The sequence below is a fragment of the Micropterus dolomieu genome, linkage group LG18 (assembly GCF_021292245.1).
Source record: "Micropterus dolomieu isolate WLL.071019.BEF.003 ecotype Adirondacks linkage group LG18, ASM2129224v1, whole genome shotgun sequence".
Lineage (NCBI taxonomy): Eukaryota > Metazoa > Chordata > Actinopteri > Centrarchiformes > Centrarchidae > Micropterus > Micropterus dolomieu.
In genome coordinates, this window is record NC_060167.1 from 19352980 (window position 1) to 19378291 (window position 25312).

The 25312-nt window shown below is 38.9% G+C and overlaps 1 protein-coding gene across 7 annotated transcripts in view; it reads right to left on the bottom strand.

Annotated features, from left to right (window-relative positions):
* cfap20dc (CFAP20 domain containing) overlaps positions 1-25312 on the bottom strand; it is a 33611-nt gene that overhangs the window by 4520 nt on the left and 3779 nt on the right. The window contains exons 6-15 of one of the 7 annotated variants that reach the window (XM_046028569.1): positions 25034-25181; positions 24438-24584; positions 20312-20490; positions 20112-20220; positions 18238-18360; positions 18011-18139; positions 16267-16589; positions 7322-7663; positions 5184-5423; positions 892-953 (exon numbers count right to left, since the gene is read on the bottom strand). In XM_046028569.1, the coding sequence (XP_045884525.1) occupies positions 892-953; positions 5184-5423; positions 7322-7663; positions 16267-16589; positions 18011-18139; positions 18238-18360; positions 20112-20220; positions 20312-20490; positions 24438-24584; positions 25034-25181 (1802 nt within the window). Of the gene's footprint in view, positions 1-891; positions 954-5183; positions 5424-5735; positions 5846-6079; positions 6150-7321; positions 7664-16266; positions 16590-18010; positions 18140-18237; positions 18361-20111; positions 20221-20311; positions 20491-24437; positions 24585-25033; positions 25182-25312 lie in introns of those variants that run through there. The other 6 variants (XM_046028570.1, XR_006821523.1, XM_046028571.1 and 3 more) reach the window with 6 other exon arrangements.

Genomic DNA, 25312 nt, shown 5'->3' on the forward strand with positions numbered 1-25312 from the left:
TAATACCTCATGAGTTCTTCTTAGCACCATACTTGCCTAAAGCTGATATTGGATCCGCTTTCCCAAATATTTAAAAGTTGCAAGTTCTTCTGCCTCCTCCAGTAATATAAGCCCATTCATCAATATGTTTTCTTTTTGAGGTTTTGAGAACTTTAACTTTACTCTGGTTTTGAACCTGTAGGCAGGTAAAACAAGGTGGAACATGTCTTGTGGCTGCTTTACATTATAAACTTCTGAGGATTTCTCTTTGTATGGTTGCTGAAAGTCATTTCTAAATTGTGAGTCTAACCCATGCTTTTGATTTTTAAGGACTTGAACCACAAACTTTATGTCTAACATTAACTGTCTGGTAGATAAAAAGTTGCCTGACAAGAACAATAATAAGTGAGAAATAATATATACTTGTGAAACTGACAACAGCAGTTAAGGGAGACAAAACTACAGTACCTGGCACACTCTCAATTTATTTATATGGATCTATGAGCGAGATAAGCCCCAGTCTGCAGATCTATCTGGCAGTTGACATTTAGCCTTAATTCTGCAGTCACTGGTTACCATCTGATTATGAATTTCAGGGTGGGTTTTATGTACATGCAGCCAAATATAAACACAGGCTACATCAGGCTGTTTTTTAAATAATTTTTATCAGGCAATGCATGAAGTACATCACTGTGGCTTTCTAATAACAACCCTGTACCCAAAAAGTTGTGTTTTTGGAGACAATAAGAAAACTACTCTATTCATAGCCTGATATTTGTGCATGTTCATGAGAATGGCACCACAACACAAGAGGAACCATTTCTTGTAGTGTATATTTTATTATACATTTAAAAAATTGGGAGCTCAGCAAAGTGTTCTCACTACAAATGTGTGCAATACATGCTTACTTACCTGGGGTTTGATTGCAGGAGGGGGTTCATTTCCTTCTGATAGTGATGGCCCTGATTTGCTGGCTGGATCAGCAATGTAAGTAAAAAGTCAAAGGTTGTGTTAAAAATATCACCAAACACTCATAACTCAAGTACTTACAGGAGGTTTCAAAAATCATTGATATTATGTTGTCTCCATTCGGTTTAAAAGACCAGTAAGTGATCTGTAGGGGGGCATAAAAAGAATATAACATACACTCAAGATTGAAAATGTTTTTGGGCTTAGAACTCCCATTCGGTCCACCATTATCAGACTACTATTTAAACTCAATTGCTTGACAAAATGATGGCTGTCTCTCAACAAAATTGCATACTTCTGCACAGATAAAGTCACAGGCCATATTGTCATTGTTGTGCACATGGAGAATTTTGTAATATCAAGGGCAATTATTGCAGTGTACTTGGATTTTATTGCCAATGGAAAACAGGTTGCATCCTTAAATCTGGGACACAGAAACATATGAAAATGTACCTTCTATTTCTTTCTGTGCTTTTCTGAATACATCTACTGCAGCTTAGCCAGAGAAGTCAACTATGTCATCATGCCACTTAATAATTTCTGTCTTTCTACAAAGCGTCACTCAGGGTGAGGAGCAGACCACTGTCCAGAACATCACCTCAGTTGCCCAATTTTATATACAATACCGCATTGAAATCTACAGGCACCCATCAACAACATAACCGTAGCAAGCCCAAGGCTACACGATTTTCACAAAAACCTTAGCACAACAAGAAATTGAGCTTCTAAAGGTTTATGGAAATCATTGTGCAGCCTGTTAGGGTCAGGACAAAAAAGTCCTTTTTTATGTTGTGTGGCGTGCTAACTGGCTAACAAGTCAAGTATGAAAGATCGCAGCCTTTCTGGCAGAGGAGAGAAAAACATACAAAAGAAAAATGGAGAGAGCAGCAAGATGCAGAAAACATGGGTGAAAAATGAAGGGTGACCAAACCGAGATCAAAGGAGCCGTAAAATCTGTTCAGAAATGTAGATGTACTCTAACCGTAGGGTAACAAAGGATTGGAACTGGGTTGCATTTCTGATCGGCTACATTCTTTGTGAGCTGTGAGTATAAAAGACGTTTAACTGAGGTGGAAGATAAGAATGGTTTCACTTTGAATATATAGTAATATTTAGCTGTAAGAAACACAAGTGCATTACCCTCTCCATCTCCATTACTCTCCAAGCCTCAGGAGGCTATTTAAGTCTAGTGCCTGCTTAAAGGCTATTACATTACATGACGTTGATGAAGAAGCAGTCATGTTGAAGCTGTAGTCCTTGCACTGCTAAAGTAAATTTTACCTATCTGTGTGCTCCAGCACCTTCTGTATTTAATCCTCTTCTAAAAATAAGACGGGACCTAAAATTGTACCCTGTAGAGTTCTGCAGGTAATATGTACTGATGATGATGAGTTACCTGTGAGGTGATGGAGAATATTCTTCTGGGGAGGTAGGAGCTGAACCATTTCTATACTCTATCTGTAATATTGAACCTAGTGCCTCAAACGGTCATTTAAACTTACATGAAGTGAAGAATCAAAGGGAATGCTTAGGTCTACAATAATTGGAAGAACATCTGCTGCCAAAAGAAGTATATTACTTATTTTGAACAGACATCAACTCTTAATCCAACAGCAAAATGTGGTCCGGAGTGTGAACCCAGCTGCAGTGGCTGCCTGCAGCTGCAGAGTCAGTGCAATGACATGCCCTGTAAAACCCAGGATAGGGGTTGGCTAAGAGGTCACTACACACCAAGTATGGCTCTGATCATCATTGCCGGAGACTCTATCATTTCTGGCCCCTTTTGCAGCCCTCTGGTCTGGAGATATAAAGCTCGGCAGCAGCAACCTTCAGTTCAAAACATTCTGTTGTAAAACTATGCTGCACAGCAATGTCTGGGCTGTGTAGACCTATATTGCAATGATGTTCAACAAAACAGTGCTAAGGCCAGATAATTTCTTAATTAATATCTATCTGACTGCCTTATTTATCAAGGTAGTTTCCAGGTGATAGCTGGCGGATCAACTGTGGATCAACTCCACTCCAGTCCAATCCAGCTTTTTCTTCTGTATATTGTACAGTTCATATTGTTTACCCCCCATTGTGCAACTGCCCTGCAGGCTAAGCAGTACATTAGCGAATCTCAGACCTATCACTTCCTCTTCATACAATTACACACTAATATTAACAACCCTCCCTTGATTTCAAGAACTTTCCTAGACTAACTGCACACCAAAATGTAAGGAGCTTGCTTCCAAAATTGGATTTGTGCCATTAAGAGCAACTGCACCAGAGAGACCTCACGGAAGCCTGGCTCAAGGAAGACATGAGTGTTGCTGCATATAACTCGTTTAGATGTGACATGAATTGATATGATGTAAAGAATTGTTTCACTGTAGAATTAGTTAACTATTCTTCAAAACTCTGACTATGTTGCTCTAAATGTACAGTATATGCTAGGGGAAATACTTACATTAATTGCATATTGTATTTACCTCTCCCTTTTTTACTTATGGTTATCCTTAATTAGAAATACTCCTCAGGGGTGAGTACCAGTTTCATATTTTTCTAATAAACTTACCCTCATTGCTCAATAGATCTAATCTGTAGTTTTCACCCCTTTACTTGCTGTGGCTGTTTGAAACATAAAGATATAATGATCCACTGTGCGAGCTTTTGGCACAAACACTGCCTGGTTGAATTACAGAACAGCTGAAGCATTGTCCTTTTTTATAAGGTGCAATCATAGTTACTTTTTTAGTAAAATTTTAAAAACATTTTTGAGAGTAGATTGAATCCTTCTGCTCTCATCATAAATTAAATGTTTATGTAAAAACTAACTGTTCACCATTGCCATTTGAGTTCATTGTAACTTACACATATTCAGTGTGATGGAAGAAACGGCCTCTTTTCAAGCCAAGAGGGGGTGAGTACCTCAGATCTGACATCTGTAGTTCTTACTACAGTCATGCGCCCACAGAGAGAATATGTATCAAATCCAGAACCACATACTGAGGTGTCTGAAATCTAGATCACACAATCTACAAGGTGATTCTTTTGTGTTCAACCTAGTGACCAAAGCAAAGCATATAATCGCCTGTGGGTTAAGTTACGTCTGGGCTTGTACAACAGCTTCAGCAGCAGAGACAGAAGCAGCAGCAGCATAGATAGCAACAGCAGGGCCACCCGAATCACAGCATCAAGGGATAAGAAGTGGCTTGTCAGTTCTGGTGGAGCCGGCCCTAGACACTAACTATTCCCTTCCTAAAACCATTATCACAGACGCATATTACGGCCTTTTGAAGTTTTATTTGTTATGTTCCCAAAACTATATTTGTATTTGAAAAATCACTTTTATGGCTATCTTTATCTCTCTTGCTCTCTCTTTATTGGCGAGCATTTTCCCAGTATGCTGATGGTGGTGCTGTTGCCATATGTATTTAGAACTGTAAAGCACTGCAGCTGATTCTGAAAACATCACTTCAGGGTTTGATCAAGTCAGATGTAAATTCCATTTTGTCCCCGTGGAAAACTGTAAGGTCTAAAGATACATGTTTTTTTACTGGTGGCCACATCACTGTGTCCTCAAAAAGGAACCATGAGACGATAATCCCTGTGGTAATACTATTCATTGTGTGTGTTCTGCTTGAATGTCAGTATATTAATGGATACCTGCATGTACAGAATTGGTAGCAGGCCTATAACTCGAGCATCTGTAATGATTGTGTTCACTTGGGATCCTACAGTGGACCCGGTTGGGCCAGACAGGGCAGTGCTCTCCCGTCACAAGTGCAATGCGCTTATGCTAATGGACCATAGATCTAAATGACCTTCAATAGCCAAGAGCAAACTATACTATCTTTGAATTCTAAAAGACTTCTGGGGATAATTTTAAATGACCTAAATAATTTTTAGTCACTGGGGGAACTGTGGATATTCTGCCAGTGTACTTTTAAAAGCTCTAAGAGGCCAATTAATGTGTATCTATCTCCATAATCTTTTGTAATGCAGAAAACACGCTGGAGAAAGAGGTGCATTAGCACTTCATGGTGGCATAAGTTGGGGGTTTGAAATGGAAATTAGCAAGGGTGAGGATCAACCAGGGTCAAAAAAATTATTCCAGATGGGAGATAGAAAGAGGGATAACCTACTAATGGTTGTAAATAGTACATGATCTGCACATGAGCTGTGTTGCTTGTTAGTGAAGAATTGACAATAAAAGATCAAGAGTGGCACATATGTATGATAGCACAGACCATGGAGATGTGGGTCCAGGTTGAGGCGTCGTCGCTGCTCATGCTGATGCTGACATTACACTGGTGGATCTGAGATGCACTGAGGCCCGAGGCTCTACATTCATCTTCCTCCTGTTCCCTTTTTAGACTTGCCAGCATTTGAAGCTCCTCATCATCACCTCCATGCATTCGTAGACTGCTAAGCAGGCGTAAGTTGTAATCACTGGAATCAACAGGCTGCAGGGTTTTGTCTTCTTCTTCCTTTAAAACGAGCACCCATAAAACAGAAATTACTTAATTGGAAGCAATCCAAAATGACAATGCCTTGCTTTTAGTCACAGTCAGAAATACACACTGAATCCACATAGTTGATTCAGTGTTTTGTGTAACAATTAAAGCAGTGTGAATCTTAAAAACAGCAGACAATAGTCCCACACAGAGCCCGAGGCAGTGCTGGACATAATTCACTGTTTTGACCCTCTTAGGAAATGTCTATAGAGAGTGGATCTATTGATCTAAGAGAATACTATGCTGACTTGATTTGTGACAAAATGCTAGGAAGCCTGGTGTTACCCTGATGTTGAATCAATGGTAGTCAATAAACCAGGGCTGCAGGGAGAGAAACAAACTCCTTGTCATATTTCTCTGACAACCTTTCAGTCAAAGCCTTCACTGCATGCTGCCTGTTGGAGTAGGCATAAATCGACAGTTAGGAGCTGCACTGATAAAAGGATGCTGCGATATGTCTCTGCAGTGAATTGTGTAAATGCAGGAAGCAACAGCCAAGTGACAGATCTCCCTTCAGGCCTTGTTGCGATCGCTCCAGTTGTCTATCCTGATCCTGGTCTTTTTAACTGGAGTAGCGGCCAACCTCAATTTGTAACAGACCATAGTATGATCAGCATGGAATTACAAACCTTTTCATAAGTCCTCCTTAGCTGTTCACATCAACAGTGACCCTGCATTACTGTGGGCAAAGAGAGACAGCTAGACAGAAGAGCATCAGAGCTTTTAATGAGCTGCACATCTACCAGAAGTCCTCCAGAACCCACTCTGCATACCCCAACTAAAGATGAATATCATTTAAATGGTAAATCTTCAGAATTGAGCCAAGGGAAGAAAAACATATTCACTATTTTTATTCTGGTGTGATCTCCACCAACTCCTGAAAAAAAATATCTGGATCTTTGGTCGAGTCTGCTAGATGATCAACTTCACCAGATAACATTGTCTGTCTGATGTTAAGTGTTTGGCAGATACTGTACATTGGATTTATCAAAGCTTTTTTTTGGTGGAAAACAGTTGCCTACAGGGATTCTTGAGAGTGGCTAAGACTCAAACTATAAAGTAAATATGCGGTCCATAAAACGAAAATATGTGCTTAAAGAAGCTTAAAGTTCTGTAGAGTTAAGTCTCCTTGATTTTAAAACTACAAGAACCCCCTTTTAAAACATCAACATTTTCCTAATGTTTTTAGTTTAAAGATTGTATCGTTTCACCAGGACATGAAACGCATACTAATCAGCATTGCAGTTCTTGTGACATAAACAACCTCGTCTAACACATGTATATCAAGTGTGCTTGGTCTTGCTAGTTTTCTCAACAATGAGGTAAATCTTAAAATCAAAAATCATTAATGATAAAAATGGATAAACTCAGCTTGCCATTGCAAATATAGGAGGTGTTTGTTGGGATGCCAAGCTTGCTTTTGTGGATAAGTGTGACATCTGTGTGATAAATAATGAGCATGTTTGCTTTGTGAGTGTTGACACAGTGAGAGGTTATCCAAATTGGCAATGTCTTTTGTGTCAATACAATGTTGCATCAAACATGGGCATATCACAATGGAGGTAATTAGGGGTGATGGCCAATAGACAGGTGTTCAGTTAATTATAGGCTGGAACTTCAAAATAATAGTCATCTGTACCCCTTTCTGAATTATAACATTTGACAGCATAATTCTTTTGTGGATTGGTTGCCCAGGGAATGCTGATGAAATTTAGCTATTTAGCTAACTCTGGGACAGTCAATAACTATCCATTGTGCCTGTTAAATAAACAAATAAAATAAAATAAATATGACTGTCTCTACATCACAAAAACAGCATAGCACTCTGGATGAGGCCTGGTGTTTGTAAAAGTTGTAGATATAAGCGGTACCTTGTGCTGTGTGGAGTCATCCAATTCGACTTGTTGCAAGAGTCTCCTAGACAGTGATACACTGATGTTCCCCTTCACAACCTGGTTCACTACCTCTGATCCACGTGGGCCACACTTGTGGTCCAGTCTGCTGGGTGTCGCACTGGGTGAGAGACAGCGTGTGGGCACAATCCCAGCTGTTTCAGCTATCCCACTGGAGGGAGACTGCATACTGGTGGCAGCTGGACTGAGCTCTTTTGGTGTTGTCTGGTCCATGTCCACAGTTGGATTGGGAGATCTGGGAGTGGCAGGGTTGGACTCAACACTAGTTCTTTGATGCTGGAATGTGGTGTAGCTGTTATCCTGAAAGGAATACAAGGACTAAGTGATGATTAATGATTAAAATTATTGTAAAACTCACTGTGGGAAGCATGATTAGTCATGACCTAAGAGTATATGGTGGACTGTTTCTTATGTTTCCAGTGTTAGCTCAATAACTCTACTTTTGTGTTATGCCCTTTAGAGCCATGTGTGCTCAATGATACATGATAATGAGATGGCAAACAGTAACTTGGATTGACCAGGTGTTCATCAGTGAAGTAGTTCAACATTTGGCCCCCACCAGTCAGGATACATAACACACTGCACATAAAGACACCGAACATGGTTCTCTTCAACATTAAAGAAATACTCCACTGAAAACCAAAGTTTTGAATATCAAACATCCCTGTAGGCTTGAAAGTTACAGATGGCTGGATTCACAACAGTAACAATGGATTCCAATTGTGACCCACTTTCACAGCAAAAAAACCCCAAAACACCCATGGAACATTTCTTGCAGCAAAAACAACTTCTGTCACCGACACCACAGGCGAACCAATTCACCATCCTCATAACCGCACCCCGACATAAGTGTAGTAGGTGCATACATAAAGACAGGCTAGCAGCACACAAAAGCCGGCCATGAAATGGAGACCGCAATTACAGAATACTTGCAGCCAGATTGCCAGCAAACCTTCATTTCTTAGGTTCATAATATAGACATTGTTTCTCATGAATTAAACAGCTTGAACCTTCCATCTCTCTCCCTCTCTCAATTTTTTCCTTCTTGCTGTCTCTTTTTGAGGTGTTTTCTTTCATCTCTGAGCTTTGTTTTGGGGTGGAAGGTTATCATAAGCCCCATGAGGTTTTTAGCTCACCTGCTCCCTATGTTATTTGTTTTCTCTTTTATTTCTATACTTTATCATTTTCGAAAGTGTAAGCGAATAAACAATGAACAACATGGATTATTGAAATGTCTTATATGGGCAAGGCTGTGAGTGTGTGAGTTTGCAGTGTGTGAAAGCCAGCCTGTGTGTTTAGGACAAGCAGCAATGCGTTGTTTGGCTAGCATGTGAGTGTAAGTGAAAGCAGATTGCTAATCTCCTGCTCAACTCTACCACTCCTTCCGTTCAGATATTGCATTAAAATAACTGCATTTTCCCGGAAAATATAACAAATGTTGCACTGGTCTATTGTATCTCATACATGTCAAAATAGTTCATACACTGAAAGTTCATTGCTTTGTTTTGCTTTTAATATTTCTCTATGTTTAAGAACAAAAGTTAGCTCTAAAGAATTGCATGAACCTGATGCAACACCTTGAAAGATGATATTGCTCCAAGTTGAGAAATGAGCAACCTGCCATAAATGAATGAAAATCAAAATCAAGGCAGCTTGTGTCAGAGGGCTACTATAGTCTGATTTATCACTATAGCCACGGTGGCAGAAAATGCTCACTTAGCAGGCTTAAGCTTAAAGCTTTGCAAAGCTTAAGTGATATGTTAAAAACGGGTGTTCTACGTGAATGATCAGTTGATCTGTTTAAACCACCTTTGTCAGGCTGAGTGTTATGACCAGCACAGCCAAAAGTGGAGCTTGTAGAATTTCAGGCCTCCAATGTAGTCACAATGTCATTTCCATCACAGGCAAGCCTATTTTATATATACACAACTTTTTTTTTTGGAAGTCAACATTCAAAACAGATAAACATTTTCCTTTCTTACACAGATCTTCAGACAATGACTTCCTGCTTTTTTACAATGCAGATATATTGCTGTTTGCTCTCCACTCTGCTTACATTCTTTTGATGATATTCTTTTTTATTTCTGCTAAAAAAGTTATTGACAGTGGCTCCTGGATATGTATAATTCGCTAGGACTTTAATTTCTGAAGGACACAGAGGGAACACACTAGTACTTCCGTACTACGCAAGCATGGCCTACAAACAACACAAGCCTGTGTCACTATACTAACCTACAGTGATTGGAAACCTGGGGTTAACTGACGCTGCTTAGCAGCAAGATGCTCCCCCTCTGATCCACTATTAGAAGTGAAAGTGGATGTGGATGGACTATGTGGGAGTACTACCACTTTACCATGGACTCAAAACAATGGACAACAAGAGAATGCTGACACACAGCTAACTAACACCAACAAGACAGAAAGACGAATAGTAGCCAGAGTCCAGCACAGCTGTGGACAGATACAAAAGGGAGTGTTTTCAACAAACCTCCCCAACAAGCAAGTGTAGAACTTGAGAACAGAATTGCACCTCTGCTGCAAGACCCAGGACCTCTGTCAGATGACCTGGATAACCACTGATCCCACAGCAGGGTAAGGTCTAAGAGTAATTCTGAAAGCAAAATAGTCCGTTATGATTGTGGTTGGCTTTGCTATTAAAGATGTAACAAGCATAAGCAGTAAGAACACTAAAATATATAGCTTTCCCAAGGATATTGCCTCTGACATAACAGAAATAATCTCACATATTCTGGCTATGAAAAACATTGTAGTGCACATAAAGGCCATTGTGAAACAGCAATCAGAGATACTGAAACAAGATATTACTGATGTACTGAACACAAGCAGCCATCTGAATCTGAATCAACTGTTTTTTCCGGCTTTATTGCCAAAACACGTATTACGTTTGACAGATGTTCATTCTTTGGAAAATTAAGAAAGGGTTTTTGGATTAAACAGCAGCGGCCCACAATCTATATGGCCCGATCAACTGGACCAGGTACCATGGCGTGTGTGGTGATCACTCAGAGGAAAGAGAGCCTGGAAAGGAGCAATGTTGGCCCAGCTTTGACTCAGGCTGCTACTAAAGGTCCAGTCTGGACAAAATGGGACTCAGGTTGGCCAAGCAATGGAAAACAGAGACTGTTGTGTCCTCATCTTCACAGAGACCTGACCCATTAACTTCCTGGATTAAGTGTGCAAGACTCCGGCAAGATGAGAGGAGGTGGACTCTGTGTTTTACATCGATCGCTTGGTGCACAAACGCAGTCAAGTTGTTTCTTAATTGTCAGACGTTTTATTGTTAAGATGAAATATTTTCATCTTGTTGCTGCTGTTTACCCTCTCCCCAGATGCAAATTATAAAATTGCGCTACGGAATGTCTGGGGTAAATACGCATATATATATAGCTTTTGGATATAAATATCTGTATATAGGCCTACTGTTTTATTTATATGTTACCATATTTTAATTTACACATAATTAAGTGCTTACTTCTGTGCAGCATGAAGGGACTACAAATTTCTTTTTGTTATACAACATGGTGCTGTATAATGAAAAATAAACAACGTTGTACCTTGTACATTGAACGTTGAGGTGTTTATCAGTGGCCTACTACCACCAGTCAGAACAGGAGTCAAGAGATTCTGCAGATTGTTGGCTTTCAACTGCATGTAACCTGCTTTCAGCGCACTTTACTGACAATTTTAACTTTTTCTGGGACCGCAGGCATCTTTATAGAGCAGATGGAAGTTGCCTCAGCAATTCAGGCATAAAGCTGTTCATCTATTTTACTTCCTGCATCACCCATCTGCTCTGTCTGCCAAACAATGACAAGACATAACACAGCACAGCAGAAACCTTGAAGGAGAACCATTTCAGCCCTACCTGAATAGAGTTTTAAAACATGAGGGACTTCAGAACCAAGAGGAAGAGTCTCCTGTGAGGACTAACTTCTTCACCCTCCTGAACCCTATTCAGTTATCTGACTGCACAGTGTTGAAGGCTGATTTTTACTGATAACTTCACTGAGCTGCTTCCTGTTATTTCAACAGAGTTTGAGAAAATCGAGTTATCTTTTTATAACTGACGATTTTCTCTTTGACATTAAAATTAATAATCCCAAAGACAAAAAGTAATTCTGTGGTCTATTTGAAACGTTTGATTTTTTGCAGCATGTGAAAAGGCCCACACACACAGTCAAGGGCACACACTGGATTTGGTTTTTCGCAAGGGTGTTGATGTTTTTAATACTGTTGCAGGGACAGTAATCTTCAGATTCAAAACAAAATCTTTAAAGAGAGGCTTTGCATGACTTCCTATCTCTCAATAAGTGTAATGACTTAGAATATTTTTTTATGTGTGTGTGTGTGAAACAAATGTAAATATGAGACTGATCATGAATTCCACTATGTCAAACAATGGAACTAGAACACTGCTGCAACCACACAGAGAAACTATTAGGCTAGATTGTCAACAGTCAATGCTATCAGTACTAAACCTCTGGATAATGTAGTGAAGCATTATCAGGCCCCTGCTGTTTTGATACCATGCCAACCAGCTTCATCAAAAATGTTTTCATTTGCTTAGAAATGTATGTGCTGAAAATTGTCAATGACTCATTCCTATGAGGCATTTCCCGCAAATCCTGAAAACTGCAGTTGTTAAACCCCTTCAAAAGGAAAGCAACGGGATCCTTCAATATCAAATAACTAAATACCCATCTATAATCTTAACTTTATCCTGTAATATTCCCTTCATTATCTCACGGGCAGGGGCTATGTTGTTTCTACTGGTGACCATAAATCTGAGCAGATCATGACACGTGGCGTCCCCCAGGGTTTGATTCTTGGGCTGCTATTATTCAACCTGTACATGCTCCCTCTTGGTCAAATCATACATTACAATAACCTTGCTTATCACAGCTACGCAGACGCCACTCAGATTTACTAGCTCTCTCACCAAATGACTTTGGTCCCTTTTTGTCTTTCCAAACAGACAACTTCAGCTCAGTCAGAATGCTGCTGCTGGAATTCTAAGAGAACTGACCATTTCATTTCATCCATTATTCAAATCCCATTTTATTCTATTTTAATTAATTACATTTTGGTTTTGATTCCGTTTTGTTTTTGAATGTCATACCAATGCTTTTCTTTGCCTATGTAAATCACTTTGAGTTGTCTCTACTTTTGAAATGTGCTATATAAATAAAGCTGCCTTGCCTTGCTTCTACATAGAGCAGTAGAACCTCAACTTTTCACTAATTTTGGATGGCTTGGTGGTTGCCAATACCCATGTATGAAATGTTTCCTTTCTGCCATGTATTACCTGGAATGAATCTGTTTAGTTACATTTCTGTTACACCCAGTTCTCAATCTAAAAGTCTGTGCTGAAGAAACACAACATGTATATCTGACCAATTTGAATATCTATAGTAACTTATCTGCAAAGCTGGACATTGTGTCTGAATCTTATTATTCCATGGTTTAATTTTCACATTTGGGCTACAATTGGTAAATGTAAATGTAAATGCTCCGTACTTGTATAGCGCCTTTCTAGTCTTTTCGACCACTCAAAGCGCTTTTACACTACATCTGCATTCACCAGTCACACACATTCATACACTGAGCCTAAGTGCTCAAACAGAAACTAACATTCACACTCATTCATACACTGGCGGAATAGCCGCCAGGGGCAAATCGGGGTTCAGTATCTTGCCCAAGGACACTTCGACACGCAACCAGGGAGCCAGGGATTGAACCGCCGACCTTCCGATTAACAGCCAACCTGCTCTACCTCCTGAGCCATAGCCGCCAAATCTCAGAATATAAGTACATTTATATCAATCTACCAGAATGATATCAATATGTTTTTCTTTCTTCTGGTGTTATTTCTTAAGTCGTAAGAAAAAAGATTTGATACTGACTGTTTAAAAATTGTTTTACAGCAGGTTTTCTCTTCAGCAGGACATCAAGACAGATCACACCCAGTTGGACAAGGGAACCATAGTTTATCATGAACCATCACAGCTCGCTGATGTTTAAATGGTAACTTATCAAATGTGTTTCATGATGATTGAGTGCCCTTACATGTTGCTATACTGATTCTTTGTCATTATATGAATAACGCATACTGCATTTCCTGATTGCTGTCTGTATGGCATCTTAATTAATAAATTAAAACGAAACCACATTTGAAGAAACAAATTTTTATTACTTTTATTGTTGTTATTGTTAATTAACATTTATCCTGACGCCAATAAAAGTCATTTAAATCGCTTTACATCTGTGTCTTCTTCTACCCTGTCTTTGCAGGTGTATTGCTGAATATTTAGGCTCTTACCGCCCCCAGTTGATCAGTGTAATAGTATCGAACCAATGGCAGATCAGTGGTGTTCGTCTTCATGCTCGCACACCAGATAAACAAATCAGGGACCAGCACAATGCGAAACATTTCCATAGCACTACTAAAACTCAAAAACTCTATTGGGAACCTTTAAATTGACTTTCTCAGTTGATGTTTGTCATCTTTGTCCAACGGGAAGATGTTCTAACTATCCCACAGTATGTTTCCAGCATATCTGGGGCAATATGCAGTTTGCAGCTTTGTGCTCCACCAAGTATCGCCTTGCTCCATCAGCAATCATAAAAATATATCACAAAAAAACATTTCAGCATACTCTAGCCTGTTGAGTGTAGTTTATAAATGAAGAAGTTGTGCTTATCCAATACATAATCTTTGTGGATATCTGAAGGAATAGCCATTGTGTCCTCTTAGAAAAACTGTGTTTTCTTTGAATATTACAAAGTGAGGCTCTCTCACTTTCCCCTTTGAAAAGCAATCACTTCCAAAATGACCATCTCACAGAAAAGTTGCAGGTGGGAAACCTAAAACAAACATAAAACATAAAAATGCCCTTTTTTCTGCTGGCAGTTTCAAAATACAGTGCATTGCAATGGATCAAATTGCTTACTCTGCTCTCACAGAATTAAATTATATGCTTCTTTCTTCACCCTCTAACCCTAGTTCATACCAAGTGATGGCAGCTGATTTTAATGTGTTAAATTGAAGACACCCCTCTCAGACACACTTTCAGTGTCATTGTAAAATGCTGTAATTACAATCGTTTTGTGCATCCTTTTCTCTCAACCTCAGTTGCTAACAATGGGCATTCCCTAAAAATTTGCATTGGTGGTTTTTACATGTGAAGATGGAGAGAGAAAACACTAACTATAAGCTATATATATATATATATATATATAGACATAGCAATACTAATGGCAACAGTGTCCCATCTAAACAAGCAATAGAAAAAAGCTACATACTTACAGTAGTTTCTCAATCACAGTCCAATGTTCAGAGATGCGTTGTCCTGGTAATAATATTCTACTAGTTAAAACCTTTGTTACTTTTGAAAGTGTTTTGATAGGCTCAATATTACAGCAGTGTTTGAAATCAGTGTTTGAAAAGGCTGTGTGATCATTCTCCTTTTAACATGGCATGACACTCTCTCAGAACCTATGCGTCTGTGTGTGTGCCATACGATTTCTCCCCTCCTTGCCAAAATCTGCTACTTGTTTTGTTCTCTGTCTTTCTTTTTTTGTTTTGTTTTGGACAGTAGTACCAGCAGACGCTGCTTATAATAAGCTAATATTAAACATGAAAAACAAACTGAAAAAGTTGATAGAGGTGAAAATACATATAAAACCATTCTCCAAACCAAAAAGTAACGCACAGTCTAAAGAAAAATGTCAGCTCAGGCTAGAGCTTTGTAGAAGACATACCATACCTGCACTTTTCAAAAGGTCACAATAAATATAATCAAATGTTTTCAAACAAAAACTGTTTTATAGTGTTTTTTTTAACTAAATCACCCTGGTTTGAGTACTATACATGCACATCAACTATGCACACAATGTCGATGGAAAATATTGAGTCTTGAAAGAGGCCCTGAGTTACTGATACCAAAAATAAAACATTTACAGTAAATGTACTGTTTTAGAGAGATTTTTCTCCTGCTTGACTCCATTATAGATTATCTGGAGATACAGTGCTGACATAGTTGCACAGAGTCTATGATTAGTACATTATCCACATCACACAGAAATGCAGTCACAGGGTGTTAGCAATAAGTTATAAATACACTCTCAAACATCAAATTTGGCACATGCAGATCCCTGTTTTTCTATAGGTTTTGTGTTTTAGGGTGGATTTTGTCTTTGACATGATGCATAAATTGTATTAAAGCTAAACTAATCAGCTGCGCAACAAAATGAGGTTCTTAAGTCTGAATTATCAGACTTATTATAAAGTTTTAAATAAGTAAAAGCAATTAGCATTTCTTTGAAGATAGTCATCTTTATACTCATAGTTCAACAGTTTAATTTCCTTGCTCAGCATAAAGAAAACTACTATTCTTTATTTTAAGTCTCATAACCATTAATAAATTATCTGATGATAAATAGCCCCACTGACCCTTGAAGTTAAATTATACTCCATGCTGTGAAATGTGTAATATGAAATTACACTCCACTAAATATACTGTGTATTTTGACACTTAATCAAATTTAAATTAAAGTTTTAAATGTAATCCAATTAAGCTAAATCAAATAAAACAGTGGGCACACTGTGATATCTTATGATATACTGAATGTTTGCTGATGAACTGAGATTGAATTAGATCACACAAATCAGATTAAATCCCCAAAATGGACAAATCATATATTTGAAATCTGGTGTTCATACAATTAGTGTATGTTATGTAATACAAGTATGCTTATTTAAGGCAGATGGTATTTAGTGTCATATCTTATACATATCTTGTGTCAGAGCAGCATACCGTAAGATGCCCTTCAAATGCATGTGCATTAAAGTACAGTGTTTCTCTCCCCGAGAGCAGACATACCTCATCACTTTCACTGCCGATGAAGTCATCTTGAGGCTGGGCCTCATACCGCCTCCCACTTTTGCTCTGAACCTGATCGTCTCCCATCTCCATCTTCTCCTGGTCACCCTGGCCTTGACCTCTTTTGGGTGAGTGTGGCTGGGATGAGAAAGTGAAAACCTCCTCTTGCAGAGTGAGCTGGGGCTCAGACCCCTCATTACTCTCCCAGCTGCTCCAGACCTGCAGGTCACAAGACAAACCTGACCAGATCGTGCAAGAGAGAAACTCTGCTGGTGTGGGAGCAGCTCCTGAACTTTCCCTGGCAGGACTGCAGCTACACTCATCTAAAATAAAAGAGCATGGAACAAAATAAGAACAAGACAGTTTTAACTTGAGCAGGAGTAAATTCTCTCTTTGAAACATATCTTGCTGCACATGAATGTTTTAAAATAATTAGAGTGTGCATTGTATAATACATGAATGAAGTCTTTCAGAATACACATGAAGGACTTAACCGCAATGACTGAGTAGACAATAATGATAGGAATTGAATTACATTGAGTAATAAATCCTTTTTGAATGTTTTGAATGTGGCTAATGTCATTCTCAAGGTTATTTTAATAAATGCACATAAAAAATTTTAATAATTAAATGCAAAATTGTTATGAATTCCACTGCTTGCAGAAATAGAACATTCATTTCTCTCCATTTTTGTATGTTTTGTTAATAGCTTTGCTAACCTTAACGAGAATGTAACAATATAAACAACATAATCAGTAGTAGGAACACTGGTTTGCTGCAAAATTGTCACTCATGAAATGACAGCTCTGTCTAGACATCGTTAGCTTTAGTCTTTTGATTTTCTGCTTTTGTTAAAGTAGAAATCTTACAGCAGCGTTACAATATCTGACACTTTTTTTCCTGAATATACATCCATGGGGTAAAATCTTTATCAACCTTGAGTGAAAGTTGCAACCATTCTTGTGTGCATGCAAGGAACACTGATTCCCTAAACTCCGCGATATGCCTGAGATCAAAGAAAAGGCACCTCTATCTGAATGAGAGAGCACATTTGAACCTCTCGACAGTATAATCACTTTCTCTAATTGCCCACTGTGTGGCAAACCCTGGGCCCAGGAGATGTCCCTCTGACTTTTATTTAATGTGCCACATTACCATTAATGAACTAACTACTTTCCATCTGTGGGCAGGGCTGCAGCAAAGGAGCTTACTGCTGTGGAGAAACATCCATAAATGAGCTTTCAGAGTATGTGCACTCATTTTGTGAGGACAATACTGGTGTAGGTCTGTATGCGTGTGTGTGTGTGTGGGGGTGGGGTGGGGGGGGGGGGGGGGGGGGGGGGGGGGGGGGTTGGGACAGATTCAGTGGGTTGGAGAGTGGGTACTACAGAAATCCTGCAAATGGTCTTGAGGTGGGTTATGCAAAATGAGAAAAGGGGAACAAAAGTGATAGTGTATGCAGCATAGAATGAGGCTCATTAAAATTCATGCAAGTGATCTAATTTATGAATTAGAAGAGGAGTAGGAATAGGTATTTTCTCAAGTATAAAGGAGCTACTTAGTAAAATCAGTCATTCAAAGTAGACCGTCATATCATTCAACATGCATATTATTCTCTTGTGTCCCATCCCCCGTTGTCTTTTTACACTTTTCTAACCATCACTCAGTCTGAAAGTGCATGTCTCCCTGCTGCTGCTTCCTGCTGTCCTGCTCCCCGTCTATTCACAGCAGATGTGAGCCTCACCTGCTGCTAGGCGCTTTGTGTTTTCTGTTCGAGGTTGTTGCCTGCTTTCCTGCCTGCTGGACGGAGGAGTGCACGTCTCCCTGCTTTTACTTCTCTTTTTGTGGCCACCAGGTACAGCATCTGGAGGCACTGTTCACCAGAATTTAACACCTTTACCATACATTCACCAAACCATGCTCTATATTACCATGTAGACATACACACAGAATCTAAGATGCAGTGCTTACCTGACGATGCTAGCCTCTCTCTTCCAGCACTGTAGACCTGTAGCTTCTTAGATCCCTGCTTGTCAAACACTCTGTCTTTTGGGGGATGTGGCTGTAAACTGCCAGGTGTACCTACATTCATTACTTTCAACATTAGAAAAGCTTTATAACACAAAACAACTGTGTCAACAACAATATAACTAAAGCTTACCATCTTTGAACTGATTATGCACTGTGAAAATCCCTATTAATGAAGGCATTTCAGTAACTGAGCTTCTTTCATTCATTCAGTGCAGAGATAATACACATCCAGCTACATTATGTTCAGCTGAATTAAGGAATTATAATCATCCGTTTTTGCATTCAGTCATGCTGGAAGGATGGCGTATTACCAACTATAAAAGCTGTTATTAGGTGCTTTGGAGAACATGCTCTGTAAGAGCTGGACCCTTGTTTTGTTGGTTCATGTGTAATGCTTTTACCGATGCACTTAGAAGAATAATTGTGTGCACTCTTAAGGCCAAGAAGAATTTAATAAGAGGAATACAGTACAGTGTGCACTTTTAAAACAGCGACTACACTTTAAGTTACACAGCTATGAGCCTGCTCTGCATCGGTGTGCATTATATTCACATGCAAGATTTTCGTCTGTGAGGATTCTCTGTCATCCAGGACATAAGCTATTTAGAGGTAAAGTCAAAGCCAACTAGACTCACTAGCAAAACTTCTAGCTCATCATTCTCTAACTGAAGTCAAAGTCAGTGTTGTTAAAAAATATCTATTTTATTTTGACACTGTTTTTATATCCATGTCTATGTCACAAAAGCACATCTTTAATAGATCCATTAAAGTTTAATAACTAACATATTAAAGTTCATGTGACATGGTCATGAATTTTCAATGTGTACCAACAAGATCATGGTGAAACAACTTCAAAAACCCTACACTGCAAACTCTTGATTTGCTTTGTTGGCAAATGAGAAAAAAGTGGCATTCAAGCTCTGTACTCAAAAAACAACATGTTCTGAGTTATGAACTACAGAGGGTTTGATCAGTGGTGAAATTAGTGTCTCTCTAATAATCAGTTATGATTGCTGAGCAGTAGGCTTCGTTGTTTCCCAATAACATTTTCAAGCTACTGGAACCTGTATTTCTCTGGAAATTTCCCAAAACCTAGCAGCTATATTTCTGTGCTGGGTCCAGCTTGTTTTTAGTTCATTTTCTGCTCCTTATTCCCACCAATAAGTCACTTAGTATCCACCAACTTACTCTCTTTGCCATATATATGTCTCACTGCTGCTCCCTTCTCAGCTTTGTTTGCATTCACTGGTTGCTTGCCTATTATTGACCCTGCTTTTGTGCAAAGACCTTGTAAACGGCCTTTTAACTGCTCTACCTCTACATCGTGATTCTGGGTCCACATTACAACTTAGCCTTTAAATTTAACAATTTATTCCTTTTTTTCCACACATAGCTGCTGCCATTTTAGCTTATTCTTATTGGGTCCAGGATGAGTCGCAGCTACCGTATTTTGCCAGATAACCACAAGATGGCTGGCATGGCAAGCCCATGCTCCACAAACAACAATTTGGACTCAGATATGTGCAGTACCCTGTACAAAAATACCCAAACCACACCCAACTTTGGCAAAAACCTTCCTATCCAGCCTTTCATCATTGAATTTAAGTGGTTAATAAACTCAAGCTCATCATGTAAGTAAATCACTTTACAAAGAAACAAAGAGCTGAATGAAAAGTGAAAGTGACACGGGTGATTCTAGGATCAGATGGTCTAAAATCGCCCCTGGAAAGTGATTTGGTGATATAGCTGGATGAGCAGGGTATGTTTAGGTATAGAAAGCATGCAGGATAAACAACACTCTAATTCAAATTTACCCTCAAGAACAACGTAGGAAGACTCTCCATGTGATAAACTCTCATTGAAGTTGGCAATGCTCTGACTTTCTGCAGTGACTTTTTGGTTCCTCCTACTGGATGGCGATCCCTGCAGGGCACAGCAAAAGAAGAAAAACACATTTCAAAGACAACATGTTCTATTTTGTACTTACATTAATGTATGAGTTTCATGCATTTACCATATTTGAGAAAGATTGTAAAAGTACACTTCCATCCACTCCGTCTGAGGCTGCACTGCTTTTTCTTCCAGTTTGAGGGGGTGGCCCTGAAACCCTGGAGCCTGCGGCTGTATGCAAAACACCCTGGGGCCTGCTTCTTCGATAACTTGTTGATCTGGCAGTGGCAGTTTGATCAGGAACTGCAAAAAAATCCCATTATTCATTAATGGAAATGTGGATGTTTAATGTTTGAATAAGATTTTTCTTTAAGAATTACCTTACATCTTAGAATGATACATCATAAGTGGTGCTGCAAATTTTAACCAATTTCCTTAATCTGCTGTCAGTCTTGTTAATGATCAAGTAGCCACTGTAACTTCTGAAGGATACATTTCAGATTTAGAGTTACATAGTTCACACAGATGAAAAATGAATGCTTGAAGCCAGTTCAGTGAGAAGCCGCCTTCAAACTTGCCACAAAGTTTTTCAAAGTCACTATGAATATATGTCTTTTTTATACACTGGAGTATGTTTTTGAGAAAGCATGACACTGCATTGCAAACATAACCAATCACTCTACTTCTACTACTATAAACTTGTGTTTATGTCAAGTTTTCCACATTGGTCTATTTTGAATTAGCGGCTACGATGGTTGAATATAAATTAGACTCCACTGCTGAACTGATTGAGCTGATGTTTTTCTTCAATCTATCAATCTGTTCCAATTACCGCCCCGCACTTGTATGCCTTTTTCTTCCATGTCTGTCCAGGCTCAATTAATAAATGTAGTGACTAATTGGAAGGGATTAAATAAAAGGTACAAAGTGTATTTTTTGGCTAAATGGAAGTTGTCACTATATTTATGATTCATATATATGATTTAAGTGATTTTTAAGGCAAGGCATAAAAACATTTAATTTCAATAAAAAGAGTTAAATAGAAAATTAAAAAAGATAAAAGGATATTAATCAAAAGCCTCACATTTGATTTAATAACATTTGATTTTTTTTTCATAAAAAGGCAGCGGCAAAAAAAAAGTCTTCAGCCTTGAGTTAAAGGAACTGAGAGTTTCAGCAGACCTGCAGTTTTCTGGGAGTTTGTTCCAGATAGATGGTGCATAAAAAATAAACGCTGCTTCTCCATGTTTATTTTGAAGATTTGGTAACAGAAGATCAGAAATGTATGTTGGCCCTAAACCATTCAGCGTTATACAAAACAACAGTATTTTATAATTAATTCTTTGACCGAAAGGAAACCAGTGTAAAGACCTCAGAACTGGAGAGATGTGATTGATTTTTCAGGGACACCTGTAAAGACACGGTTGCAGTAGTCGCGTCGACTGAAGATAAATGCATGGACAAGTTTTTCTAAATCCTGCTGAGACATAAGTCCTTTAATCGTTCACAGTCATGTGGTTCTGATGACGCTCGAAATACAGAATGAGGCAGGAAGTGAAAGGCTGAACAAGGGAGATGGACAGTGTACAGTGCTAATTATTGATTAACCAGTCAACTTCTGTGTGAAATCTGGAATCACCCAATTCATTCTTAAATTATGGCTAAAAACCTATTTTGATCTTTGACCATAGAGTCAAAAGTGTCACCTATTCAATGTACGACCAACATGGTGTAATATGGTCAGAGCTTCTTCCAGGTATTCCTGAGATACTGTGTTCACGAGACTGGGACAGATGGCCAACCAGAAAACATAATTCCTCTGGCCATTATTATGGAGGCATAATAATGGGCTGTAGTGGGAGTTGTGATAGGACCATGACCTGACCCTGATGTATCTGTACCAGGGCTCATTAGGATCACCGGCGCTGATGCTGACAGCAAAACACACATTCTGTCTGATCCCCATCAGAGCAGAGAGCAGACACTTTCCATTCCACAAAACACACAGGATCGTCAAGATGATATAGACCGAGCTGAGTTGGATGTACTGAGAGTGAAGAAAAAGAAGAAGTCGCACTCCTTTGATGCGGCAAAAATACTCAGAAAATGACCCAGCTTTAGGGGTGAGTACAGTTCAGTGTATTTTAAATCCGCAGAAGCCCATGAAAGAATGTGGTAACAATAAGGAACAGAATGAGACATAGGATAGCTGATAGACTCAAAAATATTTAGATTTTCGTCTATGAAAATTCATTGACCTTGAAAAAAACTGAATGTCTCTGGTGTATGAGATAATCATGGTTTGTTTGTTGACAAGCTTACTTTTAACAGTTTCTGACAGATTGGATTCTGAAGCAAAAAATATTCACCAAGTAACTTTGTCACAGTTAAATTGTATGCCTACTTTAATAGCAATCGTTTTAATTATGATTAGGAATGTTATGCTAATAATGCAGATGCTAATTATGAAAAGCTATTTCTTGTGTGGTTACTGCTCTCTTCTATGGGCATTGCCGGTTGACTCAACATGACTTAGACAGCTGTCAGAACAAATAAATAAGCGCTGATAAAAAAGGCCACAGAGGCGGCAGAACTGGATTACTGGTGCATGTCTTTTTATATGAGGAGATAATTGCAGCTCTCTGAGAACAGGTGAGGTGCAAATGAACACCAAAATGAGGACCACAGGAATTTCATGTGAGGAAAACAAATCGATTATCATCACAGTCTTTTCATAGAAAACAATTTCTCTATGTGCAACCATTTCTGCATCATGATTTTGCATATTAACAGTCTCATCGGTAGATCATGGCTGGTTGTAGATGTATAAATTCATACTCAGAACATCAAATAAGTGAATATATATATATATATATATATATATATATATATATACATACACACAGACACACTCACACACATCTCAATCCCAAACATAAAGGTGCTGCTTTAATAGCACCCACTTTTCTTGGAAGGCTTTCAACGACATTTGGAACCTGGCAGCTGTGATTGGCTCCCATTCAGCCCCAAGAGCATTTTTGACATAGGGCATTAATTTTGGCGATAAGGCCTGGCTTTCATTTGGCGTTCCAATTCACCTTAACGGTGTTGGATGGAGTTTGCGCAGGAGAGTTAATTTCTTCCACACCAACCTTGGAAAAACATTTATTTACCATTTCTTGACCTGGCTTTGGGTGTGGGATCATTTTCATGTTGAAACATGAAATCAGCATTCCCCAAACTGTTGCCACAATAGTTTGTCTAAAACACCATAGTGTGCTGTAGCATTAGGATTACCCTAATAAGTAAAAGTCCTGCATTCAAAAATATATGCAAGTAAAGGTACATAAGATCAAAATATACTCAAAGACCTCATTAAGCAGAATTGCCTATTACAGAATCATATTCTATCGTTGGATTATAACTATTGGTGTCTATTAGGTGTGGCTAACTGTAACTACTTTATATACTGATGAGTAGCTTAAGCTATAATACACTGAACAAAAACACTTTTGTTTTTGTCCCCATTCATCATGAGCTGAACTCAAAGATCTAAGACTTTCTCTGTGTACACAAAAGGCCTATTTCTCTCAAATATTGTTCACAAATCTGTCAAAATCTGTGTTAGTAAGCACTGGTGGACATTCCTGCAGTCAGCATGCCAATTGCACGCTCTCTCAAAACTAGCAACATCTGTGGCATTGTGCTGTGTGATGGCACTGGACATTTTCGAGTGGCCTTTTATTGTGGCCAGCCGAAGGTACACCTGTGCAATACCCATGCTGTCTGATCAGCATCTTGATATGCCACACCTGTGAGGTGGATAGATTATCTCAGCAAAGGAGAAGTGCTCACCAACACAGATTTTGACAGATTTGTGAACAATATTTGAGAGAAATAGGCCTTTTGTGTACATAGAGAAAGATCTTTGAGTTCAGCTCATGAAGATTGGGGGCAAAAACAAAACTGTTGCGTTTATAATTTTGTTCAGTGTAATACATCATCATTTCATTAGTTGATTATATTTTGAGTTAAGAATTTAAATAGGAAATGTACTACTACCTAAATCTGTCAGATAAATGTGGTGGAGTAGAAGTATAAAATGGCCTAATACTCAAGTAAAGTATGAGTACCTCAAAGGTTTGACTTTAGACAAAATTTAGAAGTACAGTACTTGAGTAAATGTACTTAGTTACTCTTCACCACTGTTTATTGATCAATTTACAATCCTGTGATTTGCTCCCACCTACCACAGTCAGAGCTCAACAGTCCAGCCCTCATGTCTGCCTTCTGCAAATGCTCCATGTTCAACACCTGAGTGACGTGGCTGACATCCGGCAGGAATTGGCAACTGCGAGGGATCAAGTCCGTGAGACCAGCTCCACAGAGAAACATATCTAGATTAACAGGAGAATAATTTCAGATTTATCCTGAGCATAGAATAAACCAAAACACATTATCATGACCATCACGCAACAAAGATAACACTTTGATCAATAGAAAAACACAAAATGACAAGCTGTCTTTACTGGCAAGTAGTGTAGGTATGCACAGAGTGGCCAGCACTGGGTGCAGCTGTTGGCACTGCTCAGCCATAACTGAGTTAAACAAAAAACACCACTGAGCTCTCAGCCAACTGCCACAGAAAACAGCCAACTGTTTCTCTCTCTCTCTGTCTCTCTCTCTGCACACGTACACAGTATTTCATATAAACTCCACTGACTTGCTTCAATGACAAATGCTTAGCTGTTGTATGTCTTAAAAAGCCACTCATGGCAGGGACATTAAGGTAAGCTGATAAAACCTTTTTTGACATTAATTATTTAGGCTTGGCAAACTCCACTACCATCATCTGATGTTCCTGTAGGCTCGGTTTTCATGGTGAAGATTCTGCGGACTTTACAGGTAGCGAACAAAGTGATGCCATCCAGCTTCAAAAATCCCTTGAACAGTTCACCGGTGAATGATACAAGGTCGATGCACAAAGTAGACCACTGAGACAATACAAACAATGATTTTGTAGTTACAGGATGCCTCAGAGACACTCTCAATAAGATGTGAATGCCAAGCATGACAAAGCACATAGCTGAAAGCAAATGCTGAAAGAATATGTCAAGGATGAGTT